Here is a 21,580-nt window from a genome sequence, read left to right on the forward strand (position 1 = left end):
CTGGAGAGTGAGGCTGGGGAATTAATAATGGAGAAAAAGGAAATGGCAGATGAATTGAAGAGATATTTTGTGTCCGTCTTCACTGTAGAGGATACAAGTAACATGCCAGAAATAATTGTGAATCAAGAGGTGAAAGGGAGGGAGGAACTTAAAACATTTACAATCACCAGGGAAAGGGTTTTGAAAAAATTATCAGAACTAAAAGCTGACAAGTCCCCAGGTCTTGACAGACTTTATCCTAGGGTCTTAAAAGAAGTGGCTGCAGAGATAGTAGATACATTGGTATTAATTTTCCAAAATTCCCTAGATTCTGGAAGGGTCCCATCAGATTGGAAAATAGCGAATGTAACTCCTCTATTCAAGAAAGGAGGGAGACAGAAAGCAGGAAACTACAGGCCAGTTAGCTTAACATCTGCTAGAATCCATTATTAAGGAGGTGAAAGCAGGGCACTTAGAAAATCTCAATGCAATCAGGCAGAGTCAACACGGCTTTGTGAAAGAGAAATCGTATTTGACTAATTTATTAGAGTTCTTTGAGGAAGTAACAAGCAATGTGGATAAAGGGGATCCTGTGGATGTGGTGTACTTGGATTTCCAGAAGGCTTTTGACAAGGTGCCACATCAAAAGCTGGTATACAAAATAAGAGCTCATGGTGTAGGGAGTAACACATTAGCATGGATAAAGGATTGGTTAGCTAACAGGAAACAGAGAGTAGGCATAAATGGGTCATTTTCAGGTTGTCAAGATGTAACGAGTGGAGTGCTATAGGGATCAGTGCTGAGGCCTCAACTATTTACAATCTATATCAATGACTTGGATGAAGGGACCGAATGTATGATTGCTAAATTTGCTGATGACACAAAGGTAGGTAGGAAACTAAGTTGTGAAGAGGATATAAGGAGTCTGCAAAGGGATATAGATAAGTTAAGTGAGTGGGCAAAAATTTGGCAGATGGTGTATAATGTGGGAAAATGTGAACTTGTCCACTTTGGCAGGAGGAATAGAAAAGCAGCATATTATTTAAATGGAGGGAGATTGCAGAACTCTGAGGTATAGAGGGATCTGGGTGTCCTAGTACATGAATCACAAAAAGTTAGTATGCAGGTACAGCAAGTGATTAGGAAGGCAAATGGAATGTTGTCATTTATTGCAAGGGGAATGGAATATAAAAGTAGAGATGTTTTGCTACAGGGCATTGGTGAGACCACATCTAGAATACTGAGTGCAGTTTTGGTCTCCTTATTTAAGAAAGGACATAATTGCTTTGGAGGTGGTTCAGAGAAGGTTCACTCGACTGATTCTTGGGATGAGGGGGTTATCTTATGAGGAAAGGTTGGACAAGTTGGGCCTGTATACATTGGAGTTTAGAAGAATGAGAGGTGATCTTATTGAAACATATAAGATCCTGAGGGGACTAGAAGGGGTAGACACTGAGAGGATATTTCCCCTTGTGGGAGAGACTAGAACTAGGGGCCACAGTTTAAAAATAAGGGGTCTCCCATTTAAGACGGAGATGAGGAGAAATTTTTTCTCTCAGAGGGTCGTGAGTCTGTGGAACTCCCTTCCCCAGAGATTGTTGGAGGCAGGGTCATTGATTATTTTTAAGGCTGAATTAGATAGATTCCTGATTAACAAGGGAGTCAAAGGTTATAGCAAGTAGACGGGAAAGTAGGGTTAAGGTCACAATCAGATCAGCCATGAGCCTATCAAATGGCAGAGCAGGCTCGAGGGGCCAAATGGCCTACTCCTGCTCTTAATTCGTATCATTGTATAGCGTCTCTCGTCTCTCCACCTAATTGAAGTCCCTCATTCCTGGTACCATTCTAGTAAATCTCCTCTGCACACTCTCCAAAGCCTTGACATCCTTCCTGAAGTGTGATGCCCAGAACTGGACACAATACTCCAGCTGAGGCCTAACTGAGTGGTTTATAAAGATTTAGCATAACTTCCTTGCTTTTGTACTCTATGCCTCTATTGATAAAGCCCAGGGTCCCTTATATTTTTTTAACAGCTTTATCAACTTGTCCTGCCACCTTTATAGATTTGTGTGCATACACCCCCAGGTCTCCCTGTTCCTACACCCCTTTTAAAATTGTACCACGTGTCTGCATCAGGTCTCTCTCGTTATACTCAATGACAGCGGGGCCAAAATTCCTTGGCCGTTTCGGTGCACTCCCACCATAACATTGTCAGGAGACCATTAGAACGGTCACAAACTATAAGGTGTCAGCCGTGGCTCAGTGGGTTAATCAGAAGGTCGTGGGTTTGAGCCCCACTCCAGAGACTTGAGCACTAAATCCAGGCCGACGCTACTAGTGCCAGTACTGAGGGAGTGCTGCACTGTCAGAGGTGCCGTCTTTCGGATGAGACTTAAACTGAGGCCCAGTCTGCCCTCTCAGGTGGACGTAAAAGATCGCACAGCACTATTTCGAAGCAGAGCAGAGGAGTTCTCCCCGTTGCCCTGGCCAATATTTATCCCTCAACAAACACCACTGAAAAAACAGATTACCTGGTAATTATCACATTGCTATTTGTGGGATCTTGCTGTGCACAAATTGGCTGAAGCGTTTCCAACATTACAACATTGACTACACTTCAAAAATACTTCACTGGCTGTAAGGCGCTTTGGGATGTCCTGAGGTCAAGAAAGGCGCTATATAAATGTAAGTTTTCTTTTTTTTTTCAAACTCCCCTGGGACTTGGACACTTATAGTCCTGACCTTGCACTGGGCTTCCTGATTAGTCTGTGGGGATGTGCCTTCATCCTCCTTAACAAGGCCATTGATATAAGGGGGTGGGGAAGTTCCTACACCCTGCCTTTAGTCAAGACGTGCCATAACACGTTGGAACAACACCTCGTCTCACCAGGCACATCTCCCCGGCAACCAGCAGAAGTGGGGCCCGCCTAAACCCTCCGAAGATCAGGGGAGAACTTCTTTCTTCTTTAGCTATCGCGGGCAGTACCCTGACACATGTTCCTGGTGTCTCTGCCATTGAGTCCCCACCCTCCTCCCAACAGCTTACTCCTCTGGCCCCCTGACCCCTTCAAACGTCAGTGGTGGTGTCAGTGGCAGAGTTCGATCCCGGTGTAACCGCTGATACGAGGGCCTTGCAGAATTTCGAGGTCCGCAGGAGATTCTCTGGCCACGGTTGGATAGGTAAGAGTGGAACCCGGCCAGTGCTGCCCCTCTCAGCTAGATGACGGAGGAGAGGCGATGGAGGAGGACGGGCTGGTCGACCGTGTCAAAGGCCGCAGACAGGTCGAGCAGGATGAGGAGGGGTAGTTTATCACAGTCACAGGTCCAGAGGATGTCATTTGTGATTTTGGTTGGGGCCATTTCAGTGCTGTGGCGGGAGCAGAAACCTGAATGGACAGGATTAAACACGGAGTTGCTGGAAAGATTTGGGAGGCAGAAAGGGAGTTTGAAGATGGGGGCGGTAGTTTGCAAGGACAGAGGGGTCCTGAAATGTTCTTCAGGGAAAGAAAGCTGCCAACTGTACTCGGTCTGACTTACACCATGGCCTTGACCCTTTATGTCCTCTGAAGTGGCCCAGGAAGCCAGTCAATTGTCAAACAACTGCTACAAAGCAAAAAGAAGCAGTCACCTCATCCCTTCTCAGAGCAGAGCGACTGGGGATGGGCAATAAATCTGGTCTTGCCCATATCCCGAGAACAACCATTAAAAATTTGGACGGGTATTTTTATTCAGCACGGTTCTGTTGTCTGGTTATAAAAGGGTCTCCAAGTCCATATTTCCTATTTCTGCAAGGGGGAGAAAAGCCACCTGCTTCCTACAGATGGTGAGGTACACAAGATTGATTGGAGTCATTAGCCAGCCTTCTACAACAATCACTTCTCGTGCAAATCCACGAGTGTAGGTCACTCTTACTGGAACACCAACCTCAAACAGCCACCCAACCTCAAACAGACCATCGTTCGCAGCAAATTACCCAGCTTTCAGGAGAACAGCATCCACGACACCACACAACCCTGCCACGGTAACCTCTGCAAGACATGCCAGATCATCGACACAGATACCACCATCACACAAGAGGACACCACCCACCAGGTGCATGGTTCATACTCCTGTGACTCGGCCAACGTTGTCTACCTCATACGTGGCAGGAAAGGATGCCTCAGAGCATGGTACATTGGCGAGACCATGCAGACGCTGCGACAACGGATGAACGGACACCGCGTAACAATCGCCAAACAGGAGGGTTCCCTCCCAGTCGGGGAACACTTCAGCAGTCAAGGACATTCAGCCACCGACCTTCGGGTAAGCGTACTCCAAGGCGGCCTTCGAGACACACGACAACGCAAAATCGTCGAGCAGAAATTGATAGCCAAGTTCCGCACCCATGAGGACAGCCTCAACCGGGATCTTGGGTTCATGTCACGCTACACATTACCCCACCAGCGAACAAATGTTATCTGTTTTTAATATAAAGGGTCAGTTGCTGTCTTTTCTATGTTTCTACCTCTCTATCTCTGTGTTTTTTTGTATATTCGGAGACCTTGTAGGTAACACCTGTCTGTCTGCACACTGATTGCCTTGGCAACGGGCAGTTGAAAAGACAGTCTGTAATCACCAAGCGTTGTTCTGTGATTATAAATGCGATTTCATTTCGAGGATTTCATTTCCACAAAATTCACCTGAGGAAGGAGGAAGCCTCCAAAAGCTTGTGAAATTAAAATAAAATTGCTGGACTATAACTTGGTGTTGTGAAATTGTTTACAATTGTCAACCCCAGTCCATCACCGGCATCTCCACATTATTACTGGAACACAACCACCATTCTCTGCCTACTACTGCTTAGATGTGGAGATGCCGGTGATGGACTGGGGTGGACAAATGTAAGGAGTCTTACAACACCAGGTTATAGTCCAACAGCTTTATTTAAAATCACAAGCTTTCGGAGAATCCCACACTCACCTGATAAAGGAGAAAGCCTCCGAAAGCTTGTGATTTTAAATAAAGCTGTTGGACTATAACCTGGTGTTGTAAGACTCCTTACATTTTACTACTGCTTACACAGCTGTGAGCCGTGGCTCAGTGGGTGGCATTCACGCCTCTGAGTCAGAAGGTCAATCGCCACTGCCGAGACTTGAGCCCATAATCTGACACTCCACTGCAGTACTGAGGGAGTGCTGCACTATCTGAGGTGCTGTCTTTCGGATGAGACGTTAAACCGAGGCACCATCTGCCCTCTCAGGTGGGCGTAAAAGATCCCATATCACTATTTCGAAGAAGATCGGGGGAGATGTCCAGGCCAATATTTGTCCATCAACCAACATCACTAAAAAAAAACAGATTTTCTGGTCATTATCACATAGCTGTTTGTGGGATCTTGCTGTGCACAAATTGGCTGTTGTTTTCTACATTACAACAGTGACCACACTTCAAAAAATATCTCATTGGCTGTAAAGTGCTTTGGAAAGTCATGATGGGTGCTATATAAATGCAAGTTCTTCCTATTTTTATATCTGAAAGAAAAAACTCAAATACGATCGCCAAATATTTGTCATCGGTTAAAAAATACACTGAGTTTTCAGAAACCGCTCTCTGAGCTAACGTGCTTTCTACAGAAGAGCATAAGGAGGTAGACATGGGAAATAAAAACACATCCAGTCCGCTCAGCTTGACCTGTTCTTTGCTCAGGCTGTCTCCTTGGCAGCCAGCCAATCTCCCTCTCCTCCCGAGTGAATTATGCTCGCTGGCCTACGCTGGCTCCCAGTCCGGCAACATTCAATTTTAAAATTCTCATCCTTGTTTTCAAATCCCTCGATGGCCTCGCCCCCCCCTCCTCTCCCTACCTCTGTAACCTCCTCCAGCCCTACAACTGTTCGAGATCTCTACGCTCCTCCAATTCTGGCCTCTTGCACGTCCCCGATTCCCATCGTCCCACCATTGGCGGCCGTGCCTTCAGCTGCCTGGGTCCTAAAGCTCTGGAATTCCCTCCCTAAACCTCTCCGCCTCTCTCTCCTCCTTTAAGGCGCTCCTTAAAACCTACCTTTGTCCAAGCTTTTGGTCACCTGTCTTACTATTTCCTTACGTGGCTCGGTGTCAAATATTGTGTGAAGCGCCTTGGGACGTTTTACTGCGTTAAAGGCGCTATATAAATGCAAGTTGTTGTTGTTATTGCTATTGTGCACATCAGCTACTGGAACGAGGGGTAAGTGAATGCTAATCTGGACTGTAAACATATCGATTCTTCTCAATGACAACCTAAATACATATAGGCCATTTGAGAAACCGTAGGAACATAGGAACAGGAGGAGGACATTCAGCCCCTCGAGCCTGTTCCGCCGTTCAACTCGATCACGGCCGACCTGGATCTTAACTCCATTTACCCGTCTTCGTTCCGTTAACTCCTAATGCCCCTCGCCTCACAAAAACCGATCGATCTCAGTTTTTGAAATTTTCAATTGACCCCCCCAGCCTCAACAGCTTCCTAAATATTGGACACAATCACTTCTCAGAGCTTAATTTGACTAAAACTGTCGATGGGTTTCTTTGTCTTTTAAACTCTAGATGCCAACAGTGCTTCCAAGCAATCCACTCTGACCACCATAGTGTGCATTTTCTTTGGCATAAATAAAGCTTTACAAAGAGCATACTGAACGTTTAATGTTTACTGGCAGGATTCTTAAGTATGCTCAAATTCTGTCCAAGCAAACGCTGCCAGACTGGTGAAAGGGTTTATTTTATTAAACTGTAATAAACCGTTTCATTAGCTGGCGTTCAGTGTGCATCGACTGTTCAGATTTCAATTTTCAATAACAGATGTGAAAGGTGAAATTTGCAGTGAAACGTGTTCAGAACAGGCAAGTTAGAATACGAAGAGAAGGAAAGAACTTGCATTTATACAGCGCCTTTCACGTCCTCAGGACGCCCTGACGCTCCTTACAGCCAACGAAGTACTTTTTTGAAGTGTCGTCACCGTTGCAATGTAGGGAAATGCAGCAGCCAATTTGCGCACAGCAAGATCCCACAAACAGCAATGTGATGATGACCAGATCACTTGTTTTTTTTTAATGTAGTTGGTTGAGGGATAAACATTGGCCCAGAACACCGGGGAGAACTCCCCTGCTCTCCTTCGACACAGTGCCGTGGAATCTTTTATGTCCACCTGAGAGAGGCAGACGGGGCCTTGGTTTAACATCTCATCCAAAAGACGGCACCTCCGACAGTGCAGCACTCCCCCAGTACTGCACTGGGAGTGTCAGTAAATCACTCCGAGTATCGCAATGTATTGACTCAAACTTTTGTTAATTTTTGGCCTTAAATTTGGTGGGTTTAAAAGCGTCCTAGTTTTCAGCAATGCACATCACTATATAGGAACTCACCTGCTTATAAAACATACAAGGAATGCACTACGACACTCCCTGAGGTAACATTGGAAGGGGGATTCTCTGACTCTCGCTCATCGTCAGATCATGGGGTCACCCATTAAGTTTTTCGCTCCCGGCTCCATACAGAGCCAGAAGAAAACTTTTTTTCCTTTCTCTCCTACTTTACGATATTCCCCTCAGCAATCAAGGATAGATAAACCAGCTCAAGTTTAAGAGTTTTGATTCAGCATATGTTCGAACTCGCCCCCTGACTCTGACCAAAACCCAACTGAGTTGGCTGTTGCCCCAACCACGGAAGGTTAAAGTCAGCAGAAAGGATCACCAGACACGAGCCAAGAATCAAATACGCTCAATCGGACTTTGACACAGTTGGAAAAACAGTCTCTGTCCTTGCAGGTTCACCAGGAGTTCAATTCAGCAAGCGTGTCAAATCTCATGCAGGCGATTGTGCTACTGTTGCCCATAAAAACAGCAGGATATCCTTCTCATTACTCTTTTTCTCCCCCTTTGTAAGGCCCCTCATCAGAGTTGCCAACTCTCCAGGATTGGCCTGGATCTCCAGGAATTAGAGATTAATCTCCAGGGACCTTGGAGTGCATAAGGGACCTTGGAGTGCATTTCCGCAGATCCCTGAAGGTAGCAGGACGGGTAGATAAGGTGGTTATGAAGGCATATGGAATACTTTCCTTTACAAGCCGAGGCATAGAATATAAGAGCAGGGAGGTTATGCTAGAACTGTATAGGACACGAGTTAGGCCATAGCTTGAGTACTGCGTACAGTTCTGGTCACCACATTACAGGAAAGATGTGATTGCACTAGAGAAGGTACAGAGGAGATTTGTGAGGGTGTTGCCAGGACTGGAGAATTTTAGCTATGAGGAAAGATTGGATTGGCTGGGGTTGATTTCTTTGGATCAGAGGAGGCTGAGGGGAGATTTAATTGAAGTGTATGAAATTATGAGGGAGGACCTATTTCCCTTTGCAGAGGGGTCAATAACCAGGGGGCATAGATTTAAAGGAATTGGTAGAAGGATTAGAGGGGAGTTGAGGAGAAATTTTTTCACCCAGAGGGTGGTGGGGGTCAGGAACTCACTGCCTGAAAGGGAGGTAGAGGCAGAAACCCTCAACTCATTTAAAAACTATTTGGATGTGCACTTGAAGTGTCGTAACCTACAAGGCTACGGACCAAGAGCTGGAAAGTGGGATTAGGCTGGATAGCTCTTTTTCGGCTGGCACCAACACAATGGGCCAAATGGCCTCCTTCTGTGCCGTAAATTTCTATGATTTTATGATACTGCTGCAAGCAAAACACCCAGGGAGAAAAATCATAAGGGCATTAAAAAAAAATTGTCTGTTTTTTTCCCCATTTTCTTTGAACACAGGTGAGTGGGACCAATTGGAAAGCTCTTTCAAAGAGCCGGCACAGGCACGATGGGCCGAATGGCCTCCTTCTGTGCTGTATCATTCGTTTATTACATGTAAACATATTGAAAATGGGGTAAAAAGGCTGTTTGACTGGGTGGGGCGGTTGAAGGCAGGAGGTCATGTGATGAAACCTCCAGGAATACTTCCAACCAGAGTTGGCAACCTTACCCCTCATACTACACAACATCCCTTACTACGGCATTCTGTTCCCAGGCCTCCATCACTTCAGCACCGGATGCTGGGAGCCATACAATTCAGGTTAGTTCACCCACTAATTTACTCTCCCTTCTTCATGGCAAATAGTTCAATTCTAATGGGACCCTCTTTTGATGGCTTGGCAGCGATCGAGAACACCGTCAAGAGTTTAAGAGAGAGACGGTTATAAAATGGAGAGCAGTGTGTGGCCAGCAGAGGACTCCGAGATAGGGGTCGCCAACCCTCCAGCATTGTCCTGGAGCCTCCGGGAATTGAAGATTAATCTCCTGGACACTGCTGTGGGCCACACCCAGGTGCAAAATCATAGGGGCGTTAAAAAAAAGTGTTTATTTTAACCTTTCTTTGAACGCTTTCATTTATTAGCTGTAAAAATATTGAAGATGAGGAAAAACGGCTGTATGATTGGACTAGGCAATTGAAGGTCATGTGATGAAACCTCCAGGAATACGTCCAACCAGAGTTGGCAACCCTACTCCGAGATAATGTAAAAACACACATATCCCATTCACGGGGTCAGTTAGAGGAACAACACTTTCAGTGACACTTCAAAAATATTGAGGCCACGATGAGAAAGAATCAGATCAGGCACCTTCTAAAACTATTCTAGAATGACTGTTCTGTAAGAAAGAAAGAACTTGCATTTATATAGCACCTTTCACGGCCTCAGGACGTCACAAAGCTCTTTACAGCCAATGAAGTATTTCTGAAGTGCAATCACTGTTGTATTGTAGGAAACGCGGCAGCCAATTGTACACAGCAAGATCCCACAAGCAGCAATGTGATAATCTGTTTTAGCGATGTAGGTCGAGGGATAAATATTGGCCAGGACACTGGGGAGAACTCCCCTGCTCTTCTTTGAATAGTGGCCATGGGATCTTTTACGTCCACCTGAGAGGGCAGACGGGGCCTCGGTTTACATAGAAAATAGGAGCAAGAATAGGCCATTCGGCCCTTCGGGCCTGCTCCGCCATTCAAAATGATCATGGCTGATCGTCTAACTCAATACCCTGTTCCCGCTTTTTCCCCATATCCCTTGATCCCTTTAGCATTAAGAAATATATCCATCTCCTTCTTGAACGCATCTAATGACTTGGCCTCCACTGCCTTCTGTGGTAGAGAATTCCACAGGTTCACCACCCTCTGAGTGAAGAACTTTCTCCTCATCTCGGTTCTAAATGGCACGCCCCGTATCCTGAGATTGTGACCCCTGGTTCCGAAAGACGGCACCTCCGACTGTGAAGCACTCCCTCAGCATTGCACTGGGAATGTCAGCCCAGGTTATGTGTTCGCCCCAGGGTAAAAATTAGCAAGGGAGCAGGACGGGGAGTAAATTCGGTGGAAACAGGTTCCGCCCAGATTTCCAGCTCCTCCGCTCCCGAAACACCCAATTTCCACCCGAAAAGGAGCAGAAATTCGAGGTTAGCAAGCGAAATCTGTCAATTGTTTAACGATTAATAAATGTGATTCATAGTTTATGTCTGAACTAAACGCTCTGCTAACGTGTCTATTCTTCAGCTATCTGTGAGATCTCATCAATTCGGTGAGCTAATTCGAGGAGGTAAGCTTTCTGTTTGACCCCCTCACGTAACGTTACAGGACAGGCACGGTATATATTTAAAGTCACACCCTAGTTACACTCTAATTAATGGTCTTAGGCCCTGATCAGTGAGAGAAATTTCTGTGTAAAAAACTTAACAGGTCAAACACTGGGAGAACTCCCTGCTCTTTTTCAAATAGAAAGAACCACAGAAGGAGGCCATTCAGCCAATCGTGCCTGTGCTGGCTCTTTGAAAGGGCTATCCAATTAGTCGCACTCCCCTGCTCTTTCCACGTAACCCCTGCAAATTTTTCCCCTTCAAGTGTTTATCCAATTCCCTTTTGGAAGTTATTATTGAATCTGCTTCCACCGCCCTTTCAGGAATACCCCAGGCCCTTTAATATTCCACCCAAACATGTGGACGGGACCTCACCTTCACATTTGATTCAAAGGACAGCACCGCCTACAACACAGTACCACAGGGGAGTATCAGACTAGGTTATACATTCAAATCCTACTGTGGGACCTGAATCCATAACCTTCTGATCCAAGCAAGCAAGTTAACGGTTTCCCCCGATAACTCATCTGGTTCAGCCAGTGAGTTGCTGAGTCACATAGCCCAGAAAGGATCCAAGTTCCATTCCTGGTCCACGATGTTAGCTATTTCTCAGATGGAGTTGGGTTAGGGGTAGGACAATTGGCCAAGGCGGGTAAATGAAGTCAAGATACAGATCAGCCGTGATTCCCACTGAATGGCGGAACAGGCACGAGGGGCAGAATGGCCTACTCCTGTTCCGATGTTCCCAGCCGGAGTTTCTGCTGGAAGCGTGAATGTCGGGTGAGGACAGGATTGGGATCGAGCGCAATATCCCCCTGGTGGAATAGCCTGCTGACACTCACTGTCTGGACACACATGTGCGGATTGGTCATTTGGGTTAGGTACCAGAGGGTAAAGGTGCCTGTGGAATTATAGCTGAGCAGAAATTCAATGCGTTTAAGATGGTAACCATGTTCCTTCCTGAATCTGAGGGCACAGAGAGTTACACGGCCACAGTAACTAACACACTAGAGACCGAATCTACAAAAGACACGTTTTGAGGGTGAGCAAGTCGCTGAATACCATTTGATTGACACAACTGCAGTATTTTAATGCGCGCTGCCCTTTAATGCAAGTTCCTAAATGGCACCAGTGACAGATGTGTTTCATCAAGTCTCTTGATTCAATATGAATACCACAAGCCAACTGCCCACAGTTCATTTTGTCAGTGACTCTGCTGCAGGTCAGGGCTGAAAGTGGTTCACCACACTGGTAAACAAGCAAATGATCTGTTTACGACTTTCTCACTGCCAGCAGATTTGTCTGAGTGCTTGTCACAAGTAGTAGAGCCACAGAGTAAGGATCCTTGAACATATATTTACATTGAGCCCTCCACATCCTCAGGGCATCCCAAATCACTTCACAGCCAATTAAGTACCTCTCGAAGCACAGTCACGGTTGTTACGTTAGGCAAACACAACCAAATCACACACGGCAAGGTCCCGCAAACAATGAATGAGAGAAGTGGCCAGTTAATTTGTTTCTGGTGGTGTTGACCAAGGGAGAAATGTTGGACAGAACATCGGGAAAACTCCCTGCTCTTCTTTCAAATCATGCATTGGAATCTTACACTCACCACGCAGGCAGGTGGGGCCTTGGTTTGATATCTTTAATCTCTACCTATCACTATTCTCTCTCCCACATCTCATTTGCCTTCAGTGTTTCTATCTCCATGATCTTGCTCTCTTCACACTGAATTCCTGATCGTTGTCTCTCTCCATTATCCAGCGTCCCATATTTCTTCCCAATCTTTTTTGTTCTCTTTCGTTTTTCCTCTTACTCCCACCTCTTCCTCTTTTTCTATCCCTCACCCCTCCTTCATCCTTTCTCACTCTCCTAATATAGTTTGCCTCTCTCTTCCTTATCTCATTCCCGAACTCATCTCCAAATTTATCCCTACTGGTGTCACATTTTCTGTCTGTGTTTGTCCCTCCTTCATCCCACTCTTTGTTCCCATCCCTCTCCAATCCTTTCATTCTCTGTCTCACTCTTTACCCTGCACGATTTTTTTGTACAAAATGTAAAAGCTAGCAGCCTCTCACTATCACACAGTCAATCACTCTTTCTTTGACCTTCCCACCTACTGCCCAAACGTCATATTGATTGGCACCCATCTTGTTACAGGAGTGGGCTGTGTCAGTAGTACTGGTGCGGTACTTGTGAGTCTGACGCTGATAGACAGCTCGCAATCAGCAGTGGGCTTCACTCGTCCGAGATAAGATCTGAAAAGAATATGCAGCCTAATCGGGAGCAAGTCAATACATCTGGAGCCCGGATCACTTTTACACTCCTTGTGGTTAAGCACAGACTGCAAGCAGCTAAAAAAACAAAAGCGAGGCACTCAATTTATGTTAGGAACTCCATGTAGGGTTGCCAACCCTCCAGGATTGCCCTGGAGCCACCAGGAATTGAAGATTAATCTCCAGGACCCTGCTGCGAACACAACACCTGAGGAAAAAACCATCGGGACAATAAAAAAGTTGTGTTTTTTTCATTGTCTTTGAACACTTTCATTTATTGGTTATAAAAATATTGGAGATGGGAAAAAAGGCTGTTTGACTGACCGTCAAGAATCATCCAATCAGGTAGTGAAGAGCCTTTTTGCTTTCCAATTGGCCATGGGGTGCCGTGAGGATGGACATGTTGGGCGACCAATGGCAGGAACATTGAGGGGGAGGGGGTCGTGCCATTGAACCTCCAGGAATACATCCAATCAGAGTTGGCAACCCTAACTCCGTATCTTACAGTTCAAGCCCCCACAATAACCACTCGTTGGAAAAGGTGGGGACAAGTATGGGACAATTACAGCCCAAGTCAACCTGCACTGCCTCTGTGTAACATCTGGCAATTGATTCAAAGCGAGCGTAGGGAGATTCCTATGAACAGGTCACCTGGCTGACCTCTCAATCAGGAAACGGTGAAAGGTTGGGTAAGAAGGAAAGAACATTACGTTTAAAGGGAGAGGTGGGCGGGAAATAAAAACACATTCCTAGTTCAGAAACAATACTATATTTACATGCATTGGGATCAGAGATATCCCAATAAATGATCTGTGTATCTGTACCTTTAAAAGCAACACTGTGCATGAGGTCTGCTATGCATCCTGGGAACTGTAAGGTCTGGAATCAGACTACGATCCCAGCATGCACTTTGAAACTCATGACCAATCAGACAAGGAGAAGTCAGCCCATCTTGGACGTGTATCAGAATTTCCTTCATGGTCCCTGGGTCAAAATCCTGGAACTCCCTTCCTAACAGCACTGTGGGAGAACCTTCACCACACGGACTGCAGCGGTTCAAGAAGGCGGCTCACCACCACCTTCTCAAGGGGCAACTAGGGATGGGTAATCTGTAGTCGCTGTTGTAATGTAGGAAACACGGCAGCCAATTTGCACAGCAACATCCCACAAACAATGTGATAAATGACCAGATAATCTGTTTTTTAGTGATGTTGGTTAAGGGACAAATATTGGCCCAAGACACAGAGGAGAACTCCCCTGTTCTTCTTCGAAATAGTGGCCATGGGATCGTTTACATCCACCTGAGAGGGCAGACGGGGCCTCGGTTTAACGTCTCATCCGAAAGACGGCACCTCCGGCAGTGCAGCACTCCCTCAGTACTGGCACTGGGAGCGTCAGCCTGGATTATGTGCTCAAGTCTCTGAAGTGGGGCTTGAACCCACAACCTTCTGACTCAGAGGCGAGAGTACGAAGGCTACCACCCCCGCCCCCACCCCCCCCCCGCCTTATTATGTTCCATTTCAGCTGTTGACCTCATCGAGCCAAGAGATGGCGCAGCACTTACTTGTACATGAAAGGGGCGACAGTGGCAGTGTTGGGGTGGCTGTATTGCTGCTGCGGCTGAGGGAGCTGGACGAGCACGTTGGGGTTGCCCGGCGTCTGCCCGCCAGCGATGACCGAAAGTGCGGCGGTGCTCGAGGAGGAAGGGGGAGAAGAGGGCAGGCTGGCCCCTCTGCCCTCCGACGAAGCTATGCTACTGGAGCTGGAAGCTTTCCCGTCAGCCTGAGATTTCTGTAATGGGTGGCTTTGGCTTCCCTTTGCAGTCCTGGCCTTCTCTGCCTCCTTTGTTCCGACCGGTGCGGGCACTGATGACGCCTTTCCAGTTGGTACCTTGGACCCTGGTTTAGGTATCCCGCTGGAAACAGGGATTGAGCTCTCCTTCTTGACTCCCGCTGGTTTGCCTCCTTTTGGGATTAAGCTGGCAATTTTCGAGCTCTTTCTGGGCGTATCGGTCACCTTATCTTCTTTGCCACCTTTTAACCCTTTACTCTTTTCCTTGTCTTTCTCTTCTTTCTCCTTTGCTTGTGGTGAGACCTTCTTATTGCTAGTCGTTTTGCTCCCCATCCGTTGGGACGTTCCCTTGGACTGCACTTTCGGACTGCTGCTCGTCGAGCCCCCACTGTTGATCGCTCCGCCGCAACCCTCCGCTTCCCCGTACTCCGAGAGGGCCCCGTCCTCTCTTCCGCCGTCGCCAGGCCCTGAACTCGGGGACACGGGGGGCCTGGAGGCCGTCCTGCTGTTTATCAGCTTAAACTTCTCCAGCATCGACTTTTGCCCAGTGGAGGAAACCTTGGCGGTCTCGGCTGGAGGGGGTCGGAGCCTGTCGGCCGGTGCGGTCGGAGAGGTGGCCGGGCTGGGCTGCTTCACGCTCAGCATGGGCGAGGTGGCGGTGTGCTTGACGTTCATGGATTTGCTGCGCCAAGGTTTGTTGGCGCTCGGAGGTGGGATGGCAGAGACCTGCTGCTGCCCGCTGCTGGTTGGCGATTGCAGGTTCCCGTTCATGCCTCCTGGTAATGTCGGCGGACCTTTAGGTGACTCTGAAACAAAGATGAGAAGTTCACTCAGCGTCAAACCTGCCCCTCCAACTTGAAAAAGGCTCATTGAAAATTTTAAGACTGAGATTGATCGATTTTTATTCGGCAAAGGGCACCAAGGGTCACGGAACCAAGGCGGGTAGATGGACTTAAGATACGGGTCAGCCATGATCAAATTGAACAGCGGAACAGCCTCGAGGGGCTGAATGGCCTCCTCCTGTTCCTGTGTTCAACTTTAAGGAACTGTTGTGTCTTCTCCTGAGCTCCCTCATTTCTGTACTAAAAAGAATTGGAGTTACTTTCTGTCACTCGCGCTGTAATACAGACTTGTGCAACACAGAAGGAGGCCATTCAGCCCATTGTGCCTGCGCTGGCTCTTTGAAAGAGCTATCCAATTGGTCCCACTCCCCCTCCTCTCTTTCCCTCATAGCCCCGCAAAATTTTCCTTTTCAAATATATACCCATTTGAAAGTGCTTTCATTCCAGATCATTATATGGTTAAAAAAAAATCTTCCCCATCTGGTTCTTTTGTCAATTATCTTAAATCCGTGTCCTCTGGTTACCGACCCTCCTGCCAGTGGGAAACAGTTTCTGCAGCCACCAAGGCTTTGAACCCTAATTGCTGACAGTCGTACTGACCTGAACTATTTTATCCAAACCGCACAACAAATCACACGTTAACAGGCAGGAAGCCTCCATATGGGGCGAGGCAGAAAATGTTCCCATATTCCAGGAATGTCTCTTTTTATGTGGGTAGAACTGAACCAAAAGCGAGTACCACAGAAAAAAAAATTACAAAAAACTCACCATTTCCTGATGGTTCAAAATGATTAGTTAACATCTTGCTGAAAGAGAATTAATCGTGAACTGTGAGTGAACCACAAATTAGAAGTGCTTTCTGCCACTTCACAGCCCAGTTTTAAAAACTGCTCCAGTGTTTTGTCTCTGGGGCTAAGGTCATTCAGGGCAATTTGACAGCAATCGTTGGGAACACATAATGGTACTTGATCAGATTACCGCGCTCAGCGCAGGGTACCATGGGTGTTTCAACAGCCGCAATTTGGATATCGCAGCGAGGGGGAAAGTACCCTTAACCCCTGATAACAAAAGGCAACAGGTGTCACCTGCGGGCTCAGTGCACTCTCACCTCTGAGTCAACAGGTCATGGGTTCAAGTCCCACTTCCTTCGACTTGGGCACAAAATCTCAACTGACACTCCCGGTGCAGTACTGAGGGAGTGCTGCACTGTTGTGAGGTGCTGTCTTTTCGATAAGAAGTTAAACCAAGGTCCCATCTACCCCATCAGGTGGATGTAAAAAGATCCCACCGCCACTATTCGAAGAAGAGCAGGGGAGTTCTCCCAGGTGCCCTGGCCAACATTTATCCCTCAACCAACACCACCAGAATAAATTATCCGATTGCAGTTTGTGGGATCTTGCTGTGTGCAAATCTGGCTGCCACATTTTTTTTAATTCATTGGATGTGGCAAGGCCAGCATTTATTGCCCATCCATAATTGCCCTTGAGAGGGTGAGCCATCTCCCTGCTTTTTGCAGCTGAATTGTACAACTGAGTGGCTTGTTAGTCCATTTCAGAGGGCAGTTAAGAATCAACCACATTGCTGTGGGTCTGGAGTCACATATAGGCCAGACCGGGTAAGGACAGCAGGTTTCCTTCCCTAAAGGACATTAGTGAACCAGATGGATTTTTAACAACAATCCAGTAGTTACATGGTCACCATTACTGATACTAGCTTTTTATTCTAGATTTTTTTATTTCATTAATTGAATTTAAATTCCCCAGCTGCGCTGGCAGGATTTGAATTCAGGTCTCCCAGGATTATTAGTCCAGGCCTCGGGATTACTAATCCACTTACATAACCCCAACAACAGTGACTACACTTTTAAAACAAAACACTTCATTGGCTGTAAAGCGCTTTGGGACGTCCCGAGATTCTGAAAGGCGATATATAAATGCAAGTTCTTTCTTTCTTTCATTCATTTCAAAAACTGTGCTACAGATGACTTGGTTTTACTCTGACACCTGAAGAAGGCCTACAGTAAAACAACAGGGCCAATTTCACGATAGCTTGACTCCAGTGAGCACCCACCCCCCCGCCCCGCCCAAACACCTCGCAATCTGGGGCACCACCCCCCACCCTCCCCCTGATCCCGTGATTCTCCATCCATATCCCTTTTTTAATGGACGGAAAAATCGAGGGAGCGGATTTCTGCTGGTGGCCGAGTCGATTTCATAATCCCATACACCCACATTCCATCTCTAATATAAACTACACTCCCGCAGTACCACAGAGAGATGAATGGCCCCATTTTCTTTGGTATGTATATATATATATATATATATATATAAAATAAAACCTCTGTTTAGAAGCGTGACAGCAATTTGTAACAGCTGCAACCAAATGGCAGCTTTTTTTTTAAACTAAGGAAAGCCAAGTTAAAGGGATCAGAGACCTGTACAGCATACGTTTGACGAGTATAAGGGAAAGTGAGATAAAGCAGGAAGTAGTGGTTAGGGGGTGCCAAGATCGGGTTTTAGAAGTCTGAATGCTGAAGCAAGAAAAGATTCTTGCGAGGCAAGGAGTCGTACAGTCTTAAGACTGTAGGGGGGAAAATGGGCTTGGAGCGGAAGGTTGGGCAATGGGTCTTGTTTTCAAGATGGTGGGATGCAGCAAGCGGGGAAAAGCATGAGGGAGAGGTATTTTTGGAGCTGAGAAGGAACAAAAGAGAAGAGTTCAGGGGAGGAAGGACTAGCGTAGTATTGTTAAAATGGAGAAGAACAGGAAATAAAGATTTGAGAAAGAAAGACTTGCATTTCTGTAGCGTCTTTCACAACCTCAGGATGTCCCAAAGCGCTTTGGAGCCAATTAAGTACAGTCCCCACCACTTATAACATCCACGTTTAAATTGGGCAGTTGTCTAAAAGGCGCTAACCATGAACCATTTGCGTTAAAGTCAATTTTAAAGTTCTTGGTCACAATGTCTTAAGTGCTCTGTTTATTTTGGGCAGAAACAGGCAGTGAATTCCAGGAATTCTGCAGACTGGATGCTCGTGTTTAGCATCATTCCCAAAGGAGCAACAAATGTTACAAATGCCCTTTAAGGGGAAGTATTTCCAAGGGGGCAGGTAGAGGATTTACTGAAATCCTTAGGCAAAACTAGCAGAACATGCATCGTCCGCTAGGCATGGCGATGAAAAAGGAGATCCTCTAGTTGAGCAGCTCTCACTGACAGAGTACAGCAAGTCCTAACTTTTTCTGGCATTCCGGGTTCCCAGATGTCATATACATTATATACTGGCCATCGCGTAAAACGGGCACATCCCTTGCGCACGAACATGGCCACTATAAGTACTTTTTGAAGCGTAACCACTGTTGTAATGTAGGAAACGTGTCATCCAACTTGCACACAGCAAGATCCCACAAACAGCAATGTGATAATGACCAGATAATCTGTTTTAGTGATGTTGGGGGGCGGTTGCGACAGAGGGGGAAAAGGGTTGGAGGTTAGAAAAGTGAGATAGGGATTGCTCGTCATATGACAAGCTTTTTCCCGTCTCCTGTTCAGGGGCGGCAGATAAGTGCCATGGATATGGCAGTGTTGTTCTGGTTTTGGAAGGACTTGGAAGGACTTGGGCTCTATAAAGATAAGAGTTGTTGAGGGTAGAGGAAGCCGAGTTGCTTGGAGGCAGCTTTCGCAACGGAGAAGACATGGGAGTCCATTAGATGTCGGAGGAGACAGTGGGACCAAGAACATTGATGGACAAAGGGTGGTGCCAGCAAAGTTAAGAGATGGGAGCTGTTAATTAGACTCATGAGAGACATGAAGAAACAGTGCGTTTGAAGAATGGAAGGACACCGGATTTTCTTTGCTCCACTGAGAGACATAGAGGGGGTCGAGGTACATCATCGAGCTTCAGTCATTGTAACGCAAGAAGACTGCAGATTGTGAGCATCAAGGGATGAAAAGGAAGTTGACAAATGCAGAGTGGGCAGGGTCGGATGATAGAGGTCACTGATATGAAGAAGGAAGTGAGAGATAACAGAGCTCTGGGGAACCCCGATTTAATGGGAAAAGAAGCAGAGAATGAGTCAATACCTACTGCAAGGACAAAATGGCTTGAGAGGAAACTAGATAGCTACTGGTGGGAGGGGTGTAGACACTGTAACAGGGATTTTGATTTGCTCAAGGCAGTGATAGATGATTCGCTAAAGTGTTCAAGAGGATCACAGAGGAACATCATAAAAAGAATCAAGCTGTGATAAGGTCAACTCCAGTTTTTCAAAGAAAAATATTGCCATTAACTTAGGTTTAACCTTATCAGGGGTGAAACTGCATGAAAAAAAATTGGGAGCTCGCCAAAATTTGAGCTTAACGGGTATGTCACTATTAGATTTAACCTTGAGGAAGCTTCACTGTACTAACCCAGGGAAATCTCACCTCGCTCAGGAGGTTTTGGAAGAATTGTAATTGTGCACATAAAAAGAAACTTTCAGCAAACATCTGAAACAGAAAACAGAAAATGCTGGCAATATCGATAGTGAGGAAAGATACATTCCCAATTCTGGCCTTTTGCTCATCCCCGATTTCCTTCGCTCCACCATTGGCGGCCGTGCCTTCAGCCGCCTAGGCCCTAAGCTCTGGAATTCCCTCCCTAAACCTCTCTGCCTCTCTCTCCCCCTTTAAGACGGTCCTTAAAACCTGCCTCTTTGAGCAAGCTTTCGGTCACATGTCCTAATATCTCCTTAGGAGGCTCGGTGTCAAATTTTGTTCGATAATCGTTCCTGTGAAGCGCCTTGGGATGTTTTACTGCGTTAAAGGTGCTATATAAATGCAAGTTGTTGTTGTTGTTAATGTTTCAAGTAGGACCCTGAAACTGAAGGATAAACAAGCAAGCTTCCGAATCGAATTGGGGGAAAATAAAGGGATGGAAATAAAAACCAGATACTTTAGTCACAAGGGAGGGAGAGTAAATGGGTCGAATGACCTGCAATCCGATCAGCAGAAAAGCAGCAAACTGTTCAACGATATAAACGATTCTCTCACGAGGCAATGGGAGGGGTCTAAAAAAATAACACAAAAGAATGTATACATTCAGTGAGGCCCACTCGAAGAAAAAGGCAAGAAAATTAGGGCAATTATGGGGAAGGGGCGGTGGGGGGGGAGGTTTCTCAGATGAAAACTGAAAGGTTAGAAAAAAGAAAAGAACTTGTATTTATACAACGCCTTTCACAACCTCAGGACGTCCCAAGGGGCTTTACAGCCAAAGCAGTACTTTTTGAAGTGTAGTCACTGCTGTAATGTAGAAAACGTGGCAGCCAATTCGCGCATAGCAAGATCCCACAAGCAGCAATGTCATTTCCTGGCAGGAGATTAAAAAAAACAGGCCAAAACCATTGGCATAAATTAACCACCCCTTCCCTCCCCAGCAGTCTGCTCCCGGAATGTCAACCTACCTCCCCTCCCCGCAACCCCCCCACCCCGGAACCAATAAGCCCATCCATCCTCCACAACTGTGCAATTCAAAACGTCAAACCAAACCGAACCTGATGTTGCCTGCTCTCTAAACCGTGATGTACAGGCACCTTGCAACTGGCATAATAGTGTTTGCGGTTTTAACTGAAATAGCACAGTGCTGAAACAATTGGAATGCAAGAGCCAGACGTCTTTCTTATGAATAATAGACCATGTCAGAACCATCCAAGCAGAATATCACCAACTTTCAAGATGCAAATACTGATGTGTTGCAGTGGAGGTAAATCTAAGGGTTTGTCATTAAAGCTTCACTGTTTAATCTTTTTTTTTTAAATGAGGTGGTCACATTATTTATCACCGTACTTTGCCATATGCTGGAACGGTCGATTAATTAGCAGTGGAACTTTGATCTGCCCACTAAATCCCACAAGTCGGCTGTAATGTTAGTGTGGTGGCTGTGCGGATGTGGCCCGGCTGAATATAACTTAACAGCATCGCTCAGCTGGTTCAGTGCTTTTGATCAGACACATTTAGTAGCACACATCTGAGGCCTCGATACCCATAAGGGAGTCTGCAATTTCAACTGATCGCTAAACAAAATCAACACAACCCAGAAGTT

The 21,580-nt window shown here is 46.3% G+C and overlaps 1 protein-coding gene across 1 annotated transcript in view; it reads right to left on the reverse strand.

Annotated features, from left to right (window-relative positions):
• The window catches only part of nav3 (neuron navigator 3), a 247,403-nt gene that overhangs the window by 179,263 nt on the left and 46,560 nt on the right, over positions 1-21,580 (reverse strand). Inside the window, exon 7 of the mRNA XM_067999283.1 lies at positions 14,438-15,470. Within this exon, the coding sequence (XP_067855384.1) occupies positions 14,438-15,470 (1,033 nt within the window). The remainder of the gene's footprint in view (positions 1-14,437; positions 15,471-21,580) is intronic.

This window comes from Heptranchias perlo, chromosome 18, assembly GCF_035084215.1.
Source record: "Heptranchias perlo isolate sHepPer1 chromosome 18, sHepPer1.hap1, whole genome shotgun sequence".
NCBI classification, from domain to species: Eukaryota; Metazoa; Chordata; class Chondrichthyes; order Hexanchiformes; family Hexanchidae; genus Heptranchias; species Heptranchias perlo.